A 12,498-nucleotide genomic window follows, 5' to 3' on the forward strand; every position below is an offset into this window, starting at 1 on the left:
AAAAAAAAAAAAAAAAAAAAAAGCCTTTCCCATTCACTGCAGCTAGTTATCACTGCCTTAATTAAGGAGCAGGGCTCAGTTGTTCTGCAGAAGGTTTTAAACCTGAAGTCAGTAAAAAAACAAAAAACAAAACACCGCTGGACTGTAGGGGTGCTACAGAGGGGATGAAGAATCAGATAGGCTGGGTTTTTGCCCTAGGACAGCTAAGTAAGCTTTGGGAAAATCAGTTCAAGTTATTTGTGCCTCAAGGTTTTCCATATCTGTAAAATGCAAATGAGCACAACTGATCTACTTTGTAAAGGGTTTTAAGACAAATACACTATGCAACATCATCAAAAGGCCAATTAAGAAAAAGAAAAAAGCATCTGTGTGAGGTATTGCAAACTGCCTGAGTTTTTCTGAGAATTTTTGTGGCTTTACAAACACACTGGCCTGGAGTAAACAGCTGCACATGTAAAGAAAGTGGCTAGCAAATGCAGTTAAATGCACAAATGGAATATTGAAAGAAAAAAAAAATTCCCTATGGTAGTAGTGTTGTTTCTTTCTGTAGACCACCATAGTTGCAACAAAGCAAGACTCCTACGGAGACATAGATCTTTTACTGGACTAAATGATATATGTCTAGGAAAAAAAAACAACAACAAAACAGACATGCTTTTGAATGCAGGTAACTTGAAGAGCTTAAGAGAAACATCTGTTTGATCTAAAACATTATTACACTTGCTTTGGAACTGAAAGCAATTAGAAGAAAATGGGTGAGGCAGAGTTTATAAGGGGGCAAATATCTGGTCTCAGACCAACGGATATAATTGAAGAAAAAAAACCCTCAGATAGCCTGAAGAGTTGATGTGCCTAAAAGCACATCAAAAGACAAAAAGTTTTAGATCAAAGTTTGTTTATTTTAAGTAAAAGCACATATTGTAACTCAAAGGCTGAGCAGCTACATGTTGTATTTATGGAATATTAGGGCCGGGTGGGGCCCTGAGAGGCCATATAATCTAATCCCTCCCTCAAGACAGTATCATCTGTGTCCCCAAAGGCTTACGGAAATAGAAGATACAAGTTCCCTAGACATCTGCTCTGGAGCTTCACCACCTACATTGTTCCATTCAAGTAACTGAAATTTGTGTTTAGATATCCGTACCTACCTAGTTTTTCTTTTTCCTGTTTAAACAGACAGTTTGCATTATTCTTCAGCAATAAAATAGCTTGAGTTATCGTTTAGCAGTAAAATGTCTACTCAGAGACTCAATTCTGTGTTTGAACCCCCTGGAAAGCATGCAGCAGGCAGGACTGGCTGAAGCCACAATATTGCCTGGACATTTGAGGCTACAGCTTGACCACTGTGGCATTTGTGAAGATGTATCAGGAGCCAGGATCACGCAGGGAGCGGCACTAGCCTGCGACGAACAGGCCAAGCCGCATGCGGGAAGCCCGTCCTGGCTGAGTCAGGTGGGGGGCAGCTGAGGCGGGCGGCGYAGGAAAGCCTCCGCAGCATCGCTCCCCCAACCCCTCTTCCAACACAGCTCTCAGCCGAGCATTTCCTGCACCGGCAGAGCGACCTGCTGGGCTGGGGCTTGCCAGGGCGGCAGCCAGCTGAGCAGCTGGGTCACCAGGGAGGCCGGGAACGACCCTTGAAAAATGCTGTGGGCAAGGAAAGCCTCCGCAGTGTTTCTCTGGAAAGCCGAGCGAGCTGAGAAACATCCAGATGAAGACAAAGGGTTTGGCAGGGGGTCGATCCCCCACAAATAACCTGCAGTGTTTAGTTTGCAGATGCTCGAGAGGACTGGGCTGTGCTGCCTGCTCTCACTGCTTAGCGTACATAGGAAAAACACAGTGCTGCTTAGGTACGTGTAAATAAGCTAAGCAAATCCATTTAGTTATTTGTTACTCCGAAGTTTCTTTAGGCAAGCAATCGGTCATAACCAAAGTGCTGGACTGCATGTATGGGGAGAAGGTCTGAACGGGCAGCGCTGTCCGTTCTTCCCCTTTTGTCTCTCTCCCCCCTTTCCCCCCCAGTACCAGCTTAAATAAGTATGCTAATGATGAGCAAGCCTGTCATGCTCCCCTCGTATACTCTTAGCTTCACACTGTCATTGATCTTCCGCAACATTTGGCAGTAACACTTCCAAACTTGGGGGAGTTTTTAATATTTGCATGAGTGAGCCAGTGTTTCACTTACCCAGGTGCCGTTTTGGCTGACATTAATATAATTCATTTTGGATCACTGTATACAAGGAATTGAGACAGAATCTACGTTTTGACTACTTGCCTGCCCTGGCATGAATTGGCACTGATTTTTCTTCACGACCTCTGGAATTCTTTTTCTAAGTGTCTGCAGAGGATTACATGTTAAAAGGCAAACAAATGTACATTTACCCAAGTAAAGCTTTGGAGAAATATTTCGGTGCATGTTTTCAAGCAAAATTTTATACTGAAGTATTTATTTTACTGGGAGGAACATCAGGCATTTATAAAAACAGCAACAAATCTGCAGTATCTGTGCTTTCCTCTCTGCTACTTATAAAAGTCTGAATTACTTGAAAACTTACCTCTTATTTAATTTTCTCTAGAGTATCGATAGCATATGACATACACACAATGCCCAATATTTTCAAGTTATCAAAACAGTAAATTACTTTCTAGCATGTCCACAGATTAGTTTACTAAAAAGAAACCACAGTTACCATATAAGTGACATAAAAGTTAAGTTTCTTAATTGTTTGGGGTCCTGAGGGATTTTGACAGAGAATGGGGGGGGGGGTACTGAGACAGATGCAAACTTTAAGAAAATGGACATAGAAAATGTAAGATTTACCAGTAGTGACAAAAACTTCCCAATCTTAATAAACAGCAAACTCTTCCAGAATATGGAAGAAAAACTGAATTTGATTTATAAAAGTGCAAGTCCACTGACTCATTAATACAGCTACATAATTTGCTTTAGAATTTACATGTTCATTAGTTAAACACACTTTGCTTAACATTTCAGGTTGCAAGTTAACCTGAAATGAGAGCAATTTTATGGGAAAAAAAGTCATGAAAATCAAGTTCTCTTGCATGTACTTCTATACATTATCATCAATAGACCCAGGTTTTGGGCCAGCTTATCATTGATGGTTTAGCTATGATGTATGAAGAAGGAAGAGAAGCTAGTCTAGATTTTCATGAACTAGCAATCTTATTTTCCAAGAGCAAAGGCAGTACAAAAGTAATTTATTCAGGTGCATAAGACAGTGGCAATCAGTACCTGGTCTAATTTCCACTGTAGTAAAAATAAAATCTTGATCTAAAAGCCATGAAGAAAACATGGAGGTAGATCACCAAGATTTTATAAAACAGGAAAAGAAATGAAGTAAGCTCTCAGCAACAGCTGATCCTTATTAGCACATAAGCAAAGCATTCACCTTTGTATCTATTGCGTGCATACACATCTTCGTCATCTTCAAGGGGTGAATATCCCGATCCTACAATACAAAATAAAAAGAAAATACTGCAGCAAGAAAGGAAATATAAACTAAGAATAAGAGAGGGCTTTGCAAAAAGACATGCAAGATTAGGATGCAATAATCTAAGCAATGCCATCAGCATCGGCCTCCTTGAAGCTCAGATTTATAGCAAAACCAGTTTATAGTGAATTTGGAAGGGGTGAATTGATTTGATAAGCAAGTGAAATAAAGGCCTCTTGCTGCTGTGGAGCAATGACATGTTGGACATTTCAAGTCACAGCTCCTCAGCTAAAGAAAGCCCCCCATGATGAAGTTGATCTATCGAGCAGAGGAGGTAAACTGAAGGGATACATCAAAGATTTCACTATAAAGTGGTTCCATAGTGTAAGAGGCTGTTAACAGCCATCAGGCCAACCAGTTGAAGTAAAATGTGCATGACTCGAACAACCCTCATTTATGACATAAATGATCTTCATACAAAAACATTGAGATACATTACCTGCAAACCTCAGTTGCACTCAAATCAAAAAACATTTTTTGGTATCAAGTCCTCTGTGGTCGTACAAACTAAAGAGAGGGTATATTCTTGCACTTTTAAAGAGCTGTGCAAGAGCTATAAGCTCACGGCAACATGGCAGAAATTGCTTTATAAAATTATGTATTTACCATGGGCAGAAACCATCTAGAGCACTACCGTTCAAGTAACCCATTAATAAAATATGCTGGCCAGCAATAAAGCCTTCAAAATACCCTTATGTGACATTTCTTTAAAATCAGCAGCTTTAGAGCAGAAAGTCTAGTCTAAACCCTAGATGAGTCTTCTCCAAGAAGAGGGGTTCATACAGATCATTATTCTGAGAAGTCTTTCTAAAAATCTGGCACATAAGAGGCAGATACTAGGGAGGCTTAGCACTAAACTTCAGAAGCTTTTCACTCATGGTATCTGAAATCACAACGACAGAGATATTTAATCGCCATTTTTTGAAGTCCAAGGCTACAGTCTTTAAAAGCTGCTGCTTGAAGTTGGGCTAAATACAATAACTTAAGTACCTCAACAAGCTGATTTCATGTGCAGAGCACTGAATTTCCTGCTGAAATCAAAGCCAACCATTAATGACTTGGATGTTTTAGCACAAGAATAAACATTGTTTCGGTAACTCTTTTATCTCACCCAGACTAGTGTCAGCATCTGTCAACACATTCCACTTACTATAAAAAGCAAAACAAACTACCCCCAAACCAGTGAAATTTTACTTCTTACCTTATCAGCCTCTGGAAAAAGTCACTTTGTTAGTTTGGGAAGTTTTGTATAGTCAAAGTTGATTGCTGTCACTGCGAATCCTCCTACCACTCCCAAAGGCTTTGAGCTCAGACCTTATCAAGATAATTTCCAATCAGTTTCTCCCTTAAAATCTAGGGTTTTATATAGCACAGAATTCCTGTCACTTGGGACCTGTTTCTCTGGGGTGTTTGTTTTTGTTGTTTTTTAATTGTTGATGTCTAAACATTGATATCTTAAGAACTTCTCAACATAAAAAGAGTAGACTTTGCTGCATTTAAAGTTTCACCATATAATACAAATGGCAAGCTGTGTTCCCCGAGGGCTTCATGAAGACCTTGATATGTAAATGAACACCCCTCTGAGCATCAATTATTCTGTCATAATTGGGATACTCTTAGCTAATTACTCAGTTTGAGAGTTACAAAATGTTATCTCAATACATCCATTCTGAATCGTACAAATTTTACATTGCAGAGTGACTTTAGCACTTAAATATCACTAAAAGTTAAAGCTGCATGAGCTCTTATTTATTTACTTCTCTTTAGAGGGGAAATGATTAAATGCTTTTGAAAGTCTTCTCATGAAAGTTATCCTTAAGAGTTATTCACTGCTTGCCCCGAAATGAGGCTCTATTTGATGTATATTGTGGTTAAAAAAAACAAAATGAAAGGGAGAAATCTGCATTGTGATGGAGGCATTGAGGCATTTACAGAAACACAATACACAAGAAACATTGGATTTTCTCTCATCTTCGCAAGCCCATCGTCACACACAGCCGAAGCTGGTACCCTCGTATCTCTCTCTCCATATCTATTCTTTCCTCCGTCCACATACCCACGTTGCTCAGACAGACACAGCCTTGTGAGCCAGGTGTGCACATCTGTGTTAGGCAGCAGGATGCCAGCAAAGTTGGCCTGGGTCAGCAGCTGGCTCCTGTCTTGGCAGCCTGCAACGTAATTCCCCATTGCTGCCACTCTGTGAGCAATGCTGAACAGATCACTATTTTATCTTAGCTTTCTTACCCATAAAACAAAAAGTTTCTTTGCTTTTTTGCATAGATTGAAAAAAATCTATGCGAAGCACACGTAATTACTAAGCCCATGCAAGGATTAGGTACTGTTCTATGTTTGAAGTGCTAAAATTATCATAGCATAAAACCTGGATATTTCAGAAAGAAAGACAGGAACAACATGCTGCTTTACAGACACTACTCATCATGGTTTATACTGCAGCAGAAACCTACAAAAACTGGCTGCAGATTTTGTTCCGGTGGTGTACAGGCAAAACCCACAAAGTGACACTTTAATTTTCAACTTGAATCTATTATGAGATTGACCTCCGGAATCTGGTGGTCATGTTTGTGTTAGGAAAAAAGCAGCTTCTTCATGCACTAAATAATCACTACATTTTATAACTGGGTGACTGCATAGGAGAGCTTTCTCCTTTCCAATGTTTTATTAAGGCATACAGTTTTAATGAAACTGCATGTAGCCTAGGAAAAAATGCTCAATACTGTCTGTCACCAACCACTCAATAACCTGAACCGAATAAAGAAATCCACAGATATGACTGCAAAACAGGCCTAGAGGAGTTGTAACAGTGATCTGGGTCGACATTCTGATGAAGTTAAAATCCTCTTACAAACATAATTCATTATTAAGAAAAATGTGAGCATTTCTCAAGACATTTACATTAGGTATCCAAACTGGCAAGCTCGCGAGACACTTAAAATAGTTAACTCATTTGTACAAGGTTTAATCCAAATCAAAACATTTCAAGAACAATTTTGTTGGTGTTTTGTGATTGCCAAATCCACTCCAAACTTCCTAATATCAGTCTTCAAGGCTCTGTTTCACCACTTCTTGCTCAACAAAACATTTTAGCACTTCCTCAATTTTTAAGTGGTCTCACCAGTTTCAAGGAGGCTACTTGTTTGACCCTAAGTCCACTCAAAATTGTTTACAGATGTTTGTGTTTGAAGTTAAGCATCTGACGAAGCACTCTGCACCTAGCAAATGCAGCTATTCTCACTTTCTTCAGATGGCTCTATTTCCACACTTAACAGCCCAGCATTTGGTCTCCTGGCCCGGGGTCTTAGTACACTGAAAAAGGGAAGGAGGGAGGGAAGTATAGTCGTATTGATGAGCTAGCATATAATAGAGTGACAGGTTCACATTTGCAAATAATACAAGAAAAATAAGATACACACATCCAGACAGACATGGAACAAGAGACTTCCTGTATTTCTAAGATCCGATCATCCTTCCCTTCAGCTGTTAACTGAGGTCTGCAAAAGCTTGGAGATGAGAGTACTGCTACCCAAAACTGACTATCAATTTGCCAGTGTTTGTTTCGCCAGAGAAGGAAGACAAACGCTATGAGATTGCAGAGGAAGTTTTGAGAGAACTTCTGCTGTCTCCCAGTTTTGTTCAAAGTCCAACTTTCTCAAGTATATTACTCCTTTGTGCACCCCAAGCACCTAAGCAGACAGAGAGCTACTGCTCAAGACCCAAGTCCCACCACACTTGTTATGCACACCAATTCAGGCCATGACAGGCAAAACACCTATAATGGATAGGTAACACAAAGAAATCAAATATTACTTAGTGTTAAGCTTTAATTGAAAAACAAGCTTTTAATCAGAGGGGAAAAAAACAACGCTTTCTGTTCTTCCCTAGCACCTCAAAGCTCTCCAGAGCTGGAGGAGCTACAATAATTCCTTAGCCATCTTGACTCTGCAACAAATGAGAAACATTGCACTTTCTCCAACCTGAAAACTTTCTGTTGTCTAAGCATTTTCTCACTGGATCATTCAATTCTGACAGGCAGCAAGGCAAAGTTTAAAATAATAAAAAATGCACAAAAATTCAATACCAGTATAAGATTTTAGGTTTTTTTTTAATGTTAAAAGAAAAAAAAAGCAGTGAGAAATACAAAACATTAAAGCCTGCAACTGCATATAGGTCTCAGTAAAGTTATACAGTATTTGAGATCTTCACCAAGCTCCATGGGATTACTGGCACGCACAAGGGGAATGGGGGCTCTTGTGCTCCACTGCTTCATGCCACTGACTATGCAAGTGGTTCCATATGGGCAAATTCAGGGTAATATCCACAGGACTGATCTCCACACTGCAAAGATTCACCCATGTGGATCTGCGGGCAAATCAGGGCACAAGAACATAGTCACCAGGCAGACACTGTACACAGACCAGTATGTGAACAGCATTTAACGTGCTATTGTGTTATAAATCCTTTCTAATTGAGAAAAAGAAGGAACGTGGGCTGTAAGAGGCAGAACAACTCACGCAAAGTTGTTTTTCCACAAGACTGACATGAGAAGTTCTTAAAACACTATTTTTGAGTTGGATCAACTGAAAATAAGCTGCAGACAACAACTGTGTAGCTCATGAAACCAGTCACAACTTCTTCCAGTTTACTGCCCTGAGATACTTCAGTGCCAGGACTTGTAGTATAAAATGCTACAGCACTTGGACTTGCAGTACTGGTTTATTCTGAACAGCAGGGTTCTCTGCATTAGTTTAGCACTAGACAGACTGAAAAGTTTCATATCCGCTGTACTTACATTCCTGCAGAACACATTAATAAAGGCTCAGATGTTTTAGGCAATAATATTTTGTCACTTTACACTACTGAGTTTCCTTAGCCTGTTTTTTTTCCCCTTACACTCTTTTGCTCAGGGTTTTCAAGGACTGCCTAAAATTACAGTACGTATTGTAAAAATCAGCAGCTAAGATTGACATGCCAGTTGCAGCTTTATGCTCCACTGAAGTTTGAAGCCTTAAATATAGCATCAATTTACTTAAATATATCTTTCAAAAAAGATCAGTGCATTTCCAGTCTTTGGTACAATGCTGGGAAATGGTGAACAAAAAAAGCAACCCTAAAAACACAGTACTAACACCAATTTCCAATTTCAGTTATATTTCATAGAATAACCAAAAGAAAAACGGTGTGAAAAAAAAAATCAGTTGCTAATGCAACTGTGTGTGTTACACACAGAGAAACATAGCAAGTCAATTGAGCCTAGATGTTCATCTTCTCCAGTCTGCAGACATCAGCACTGGCTATTCTTGATACTGGAAAGAAAGAAGAGGCCACACGCCCTCTACCAGCTCTTCAAAACAGGAGAGGGGTTGGGAAATCCTTCCACATTCAAACACCTGATCAGCCTCAGCACGCTAAAAAAGAGGATGACTAGGTTTCATCAATAAGTTAAAACACTGTCATTTAGTTCCTCTGACTTTTTGCCTCAGAGTTTTACATTCTGTGCTACCTGAAGCCACATCAGACAAATGAATTAAAAAATTAGCTTTACATTTAACTGACTATAAAACTTTTTCCAGTAAGGCAGGGATAGGTCATGTTAAGATGTCAGAAGTCTGGAACACATACACCAGGAGGCAGAAAAAGCACTAGAAATCATCATAACTTTCATGTTAGAGGGCTTTACTTTGTATTTGTGTGAAAACACTTTTAATCATTTTATGATGGTAGTAAAAAGAGAAAGCCAGGTTTTTATCTGATTCTTTACTGATGGAACATTATGTCCCAGTTCCACAAAGCTCATTCTTGCATATCATTGGTTTCAGTGGGATTTAAGTATAAGTTGTCTGCATACTCAAGTGTTTTGTTGCAAGTGGTCTGTAAGACTTAAAATATATATATATACATCTATAGATATCTATCGATCTCTACAGAGATATATATAGATACATAAATATATATTTGGTTAGAGAAATCATAGGAGAACAAGTAGTGGAGGAAAAGTCAGACAAATCAATTCAGCTATAGCCAGAGTTACTTATTCGCCTTGCATCTTCCTACAGGTGGATTCAAAGAATCACAGAATGGTTGAGGTTGGAAAGGACCACCAGAGATCATCTAGTCCAACCCCCCTGCTCAAGCAGGGTCACCTAGAGCACGTTGCACAGGATTGCATCCAGGCGGCTTTTGAATATCTCCAGAGAAGGAGACTCCACAACATCTCTGGGCAACCTGTTCCAGTGCTCTGTCACCCTCACAGTGAAGAAGTTTTTCCTCATATTCAGACGGAGCTTCCCATGGTTCAGTTTGTGCCTGTTGCCTCTTGTCCTGTTGCTGGGCACCACTGAAAAGAGTCTGGCCCAATAAGTGAATTGATTATAGAAATGCAAATGTATTAAAGAACATCTTTAAATGCAGAAAATCTAATGGTGTCTGCTCGTACTAAGCAGTCTTCAAAACGTATAGTAACTCAAAAGGTAATATTTGCTCTCCTTTTTCCACAAAAGTTGTTCCCACTATCTACACCACTTTTCAACCTCCTGTGCTCGACTCAATCAGTAGCCCAGAGTGCCTCTGCAATGCAGGGGAAGCAAGTTAAAGCACAATAACCCAATACAACCTTGTGTCCAGCAAGAGGCGTGCTGAAGTGAGATGTAGAGGGTATCACGAGAAACATGGCATATCCCTAAATCTGAACTCAGCTCATTCACGCAGACCAGCTTAACAGTTTTCCCAGTAATCCTATGTGCAGTTCAGTAGCCCAGATTATTAACTTCCAGAGATGACTAGAAATTTCCCTGCCTTACAGAAATACACACAGATAGCACAAATTTGGGCTCCTATGCACACCCGCAAGCCACACGCCACTGTTTTGCTTCCACTTCTTGCAGGTGTAAGTCCTTGCAGGCACAGAGAGGAATCCCAAGAGCAGCTCCTCAGGGCTGCAGGTAGATTAATTCACTGTGCCTCAGTGTTTATTAAGATGCAAACACCATGCTTTAAATCACAGGTTTTAACTTGTTTCAAGAGAGACACCTTATACAAAATTCCACTAAAACAAAGCACAGGTCTTTTGAAGTTGACAAAATTAAAACACGAGTGAAATGCAGGACAGAAAGTTTCATAATTAGCAAGTTCAAAAGAGGTCAGAGATGTCTGATGTTTGCATGCTAGCTGCAGCTTTTGCTTTGTGGAATCAAACTATTTAATTACACAGAAATCATGAATTTGATTTTAGAAGTGCAGGCACAGGTTGTTTTCCCAAAAGAAAAATCTCTCCCCTCTGTCCTTGCTGTTTATGATCTGATATGAGTATGAAGAAATTCTGCCCGATACCAGGCAATGCAGCTGTTTCAAAACAGATTAAACTGGTTGAGGAAACTATCACTTTACATGGACGTCAGCCAACAAAATAAACCTTGATCCACATGACAAAGAACACAATACTACTGGCGCAAAGTTTCTCATTCATTTCAACAAGACCGCATGCGCGGAACGAGACAAGCCACGTCCGCTTGGTCTGCTCTCACTGAAGCAGCTCTCAGTTGCTCCGAGGCACCGTCTCTGCTCCTGCTCCTCGGAAAGAGCAGGTGCCACGTGGGCTCACCCCAAAGAGCTCATCTCTGGCGCTAGCTTTGGCCAACGCTGAGCAAAGGCTCACACACCATCTACCCGTAACGGCTTCCAGCACTCAGGAACGACGTCGTCTTAGAAGACCACTTTTGTGCACACAGTTATGCAACCCTCTGCCCCTCCGTGAACACCCCCAAATTTCACCTGCCAGCTTATTGCCCAGCATACTCAGTACTATAAAATCCCTGTACAACCCCCTTCGAGCAGGCCCCCTGACTGGCCCAGGCTGCTGCCCCCACCAGCCACCCTGCTCGGCAAACGAGCAACAACAGCCACCTTCATCAGCACACGCGCACGGCCCAGGGACGTTAGTGCAATTGTAGTTTGCTCCATATATTCCACTGCAAATACAGTTGCTTTTACTCTGATCATGTGCTTTGTGTTAGGACGAGCAGTGCATTCACACATTGCTTACATTATACACACATAAAAGGACCAAAGGCCTTAGGTAACTTTTTTTCATACACTATAAACTTAAAGCAGTAAAAACTGAATATCCTTCATTAAAATTCTTTCCTTATATTCAGTGGGGGGTGGGGGGAAGCACTTCCAGAATCCCAATTTGGACGATTTGCTTTGGATGCTCTTGTGTTATTTTAAGTGACTGAATCCAAAAGTGAGAATTTCATCAGATTTTGCATTAAATAAATTTTGAGTTGTAAAATAAATTAAAAAAAAAACAGATTTTTTTTTAAGTAATCCTAAATAAAGAAGTGAAACAGACAGATGAAAGGCATCTGCTATTGAAAGAAAGTACTGATTTCTGTCAAAAAAAAAAAAGTTTAAACAGGCTAATAAAAATGTACTTGAGAGCTGGCATTGCTATATCTTCATGGTAAATATCACTCAGATCAAATCCTATGTGTTCCTTCTTTCCCACATGGGCCCTGTTCCCATGACTGCTAAACAGTATATCTTGTTACGTACCACAATTATTCATCAAGTAGATGGGCAGTGGGGGGCAAGCAGGGAGCTTGGCTCAAAGGGAAAAATGAGGACATTGCATACATGAACAGTAGTCTCAAGAAATGCTGATTTTTCAGATTGGACAGTGATTTTTGTTTTTTGGAATCACTGCCAAATTAAACATTTGAATAACTAGGTGCAGAGAACAGGGAAGAAGTTAGTTTCCATGATTTTTTTAAAGCTGGCAAAAGAAGGTCTACGGGCATATGCCCTCTTCTTTAAAGGTCTCCATCTGATGAGGAACTTGCAATAAACTGAAATCCAGTAAAACAAATCAAAACAAAACCCCAAAACAAGCCAACAAAAGAAGTCCCTGCATATTGGGAGTGGCAGCTCATTATGCCAGCAGGAAACCAACAGAATGACCCAGTGACACATCTCA

General features: G+C 40.1%; 1 protein-coding gene across 1 annotated transcript in view; it reads right to left on the reverse strand.

The window, feature by feature from the left end:
- SRPX (sushi repeat containing protein X-linked) overlaps positions 1–12,498 on the reverse strand; it is a 50,885-nt gene that overhangs the window by 18,942 nt on the left and 19,445 nt on the right. The window contains exon 3 of the mRNA XM_026072796.1: positions 3,408–3,467. Within this exon, the coding sequence (XP_025928581.1) occupies positions 3,408–3,467 (60 nt within the window). The remainder of the gene's footprint in view (positions 1–3,407; positions 3,468–12,498) is intronic.

This window comes from Apteryx rowi, unplaced genomic scaffold, assembly GCF_003343035.1.
Source record: "Apteryx rowi isolate R43461 unplaced genomic scaffold, aptRow1 scaffold_350, whole genome shotgun sequence".
Lineage (NCBI taxonomy): Eukaryota > Metazoa > Chordata > Aves > Apterygiformes > Apterygidae > Apteryx > Apteryx rowi.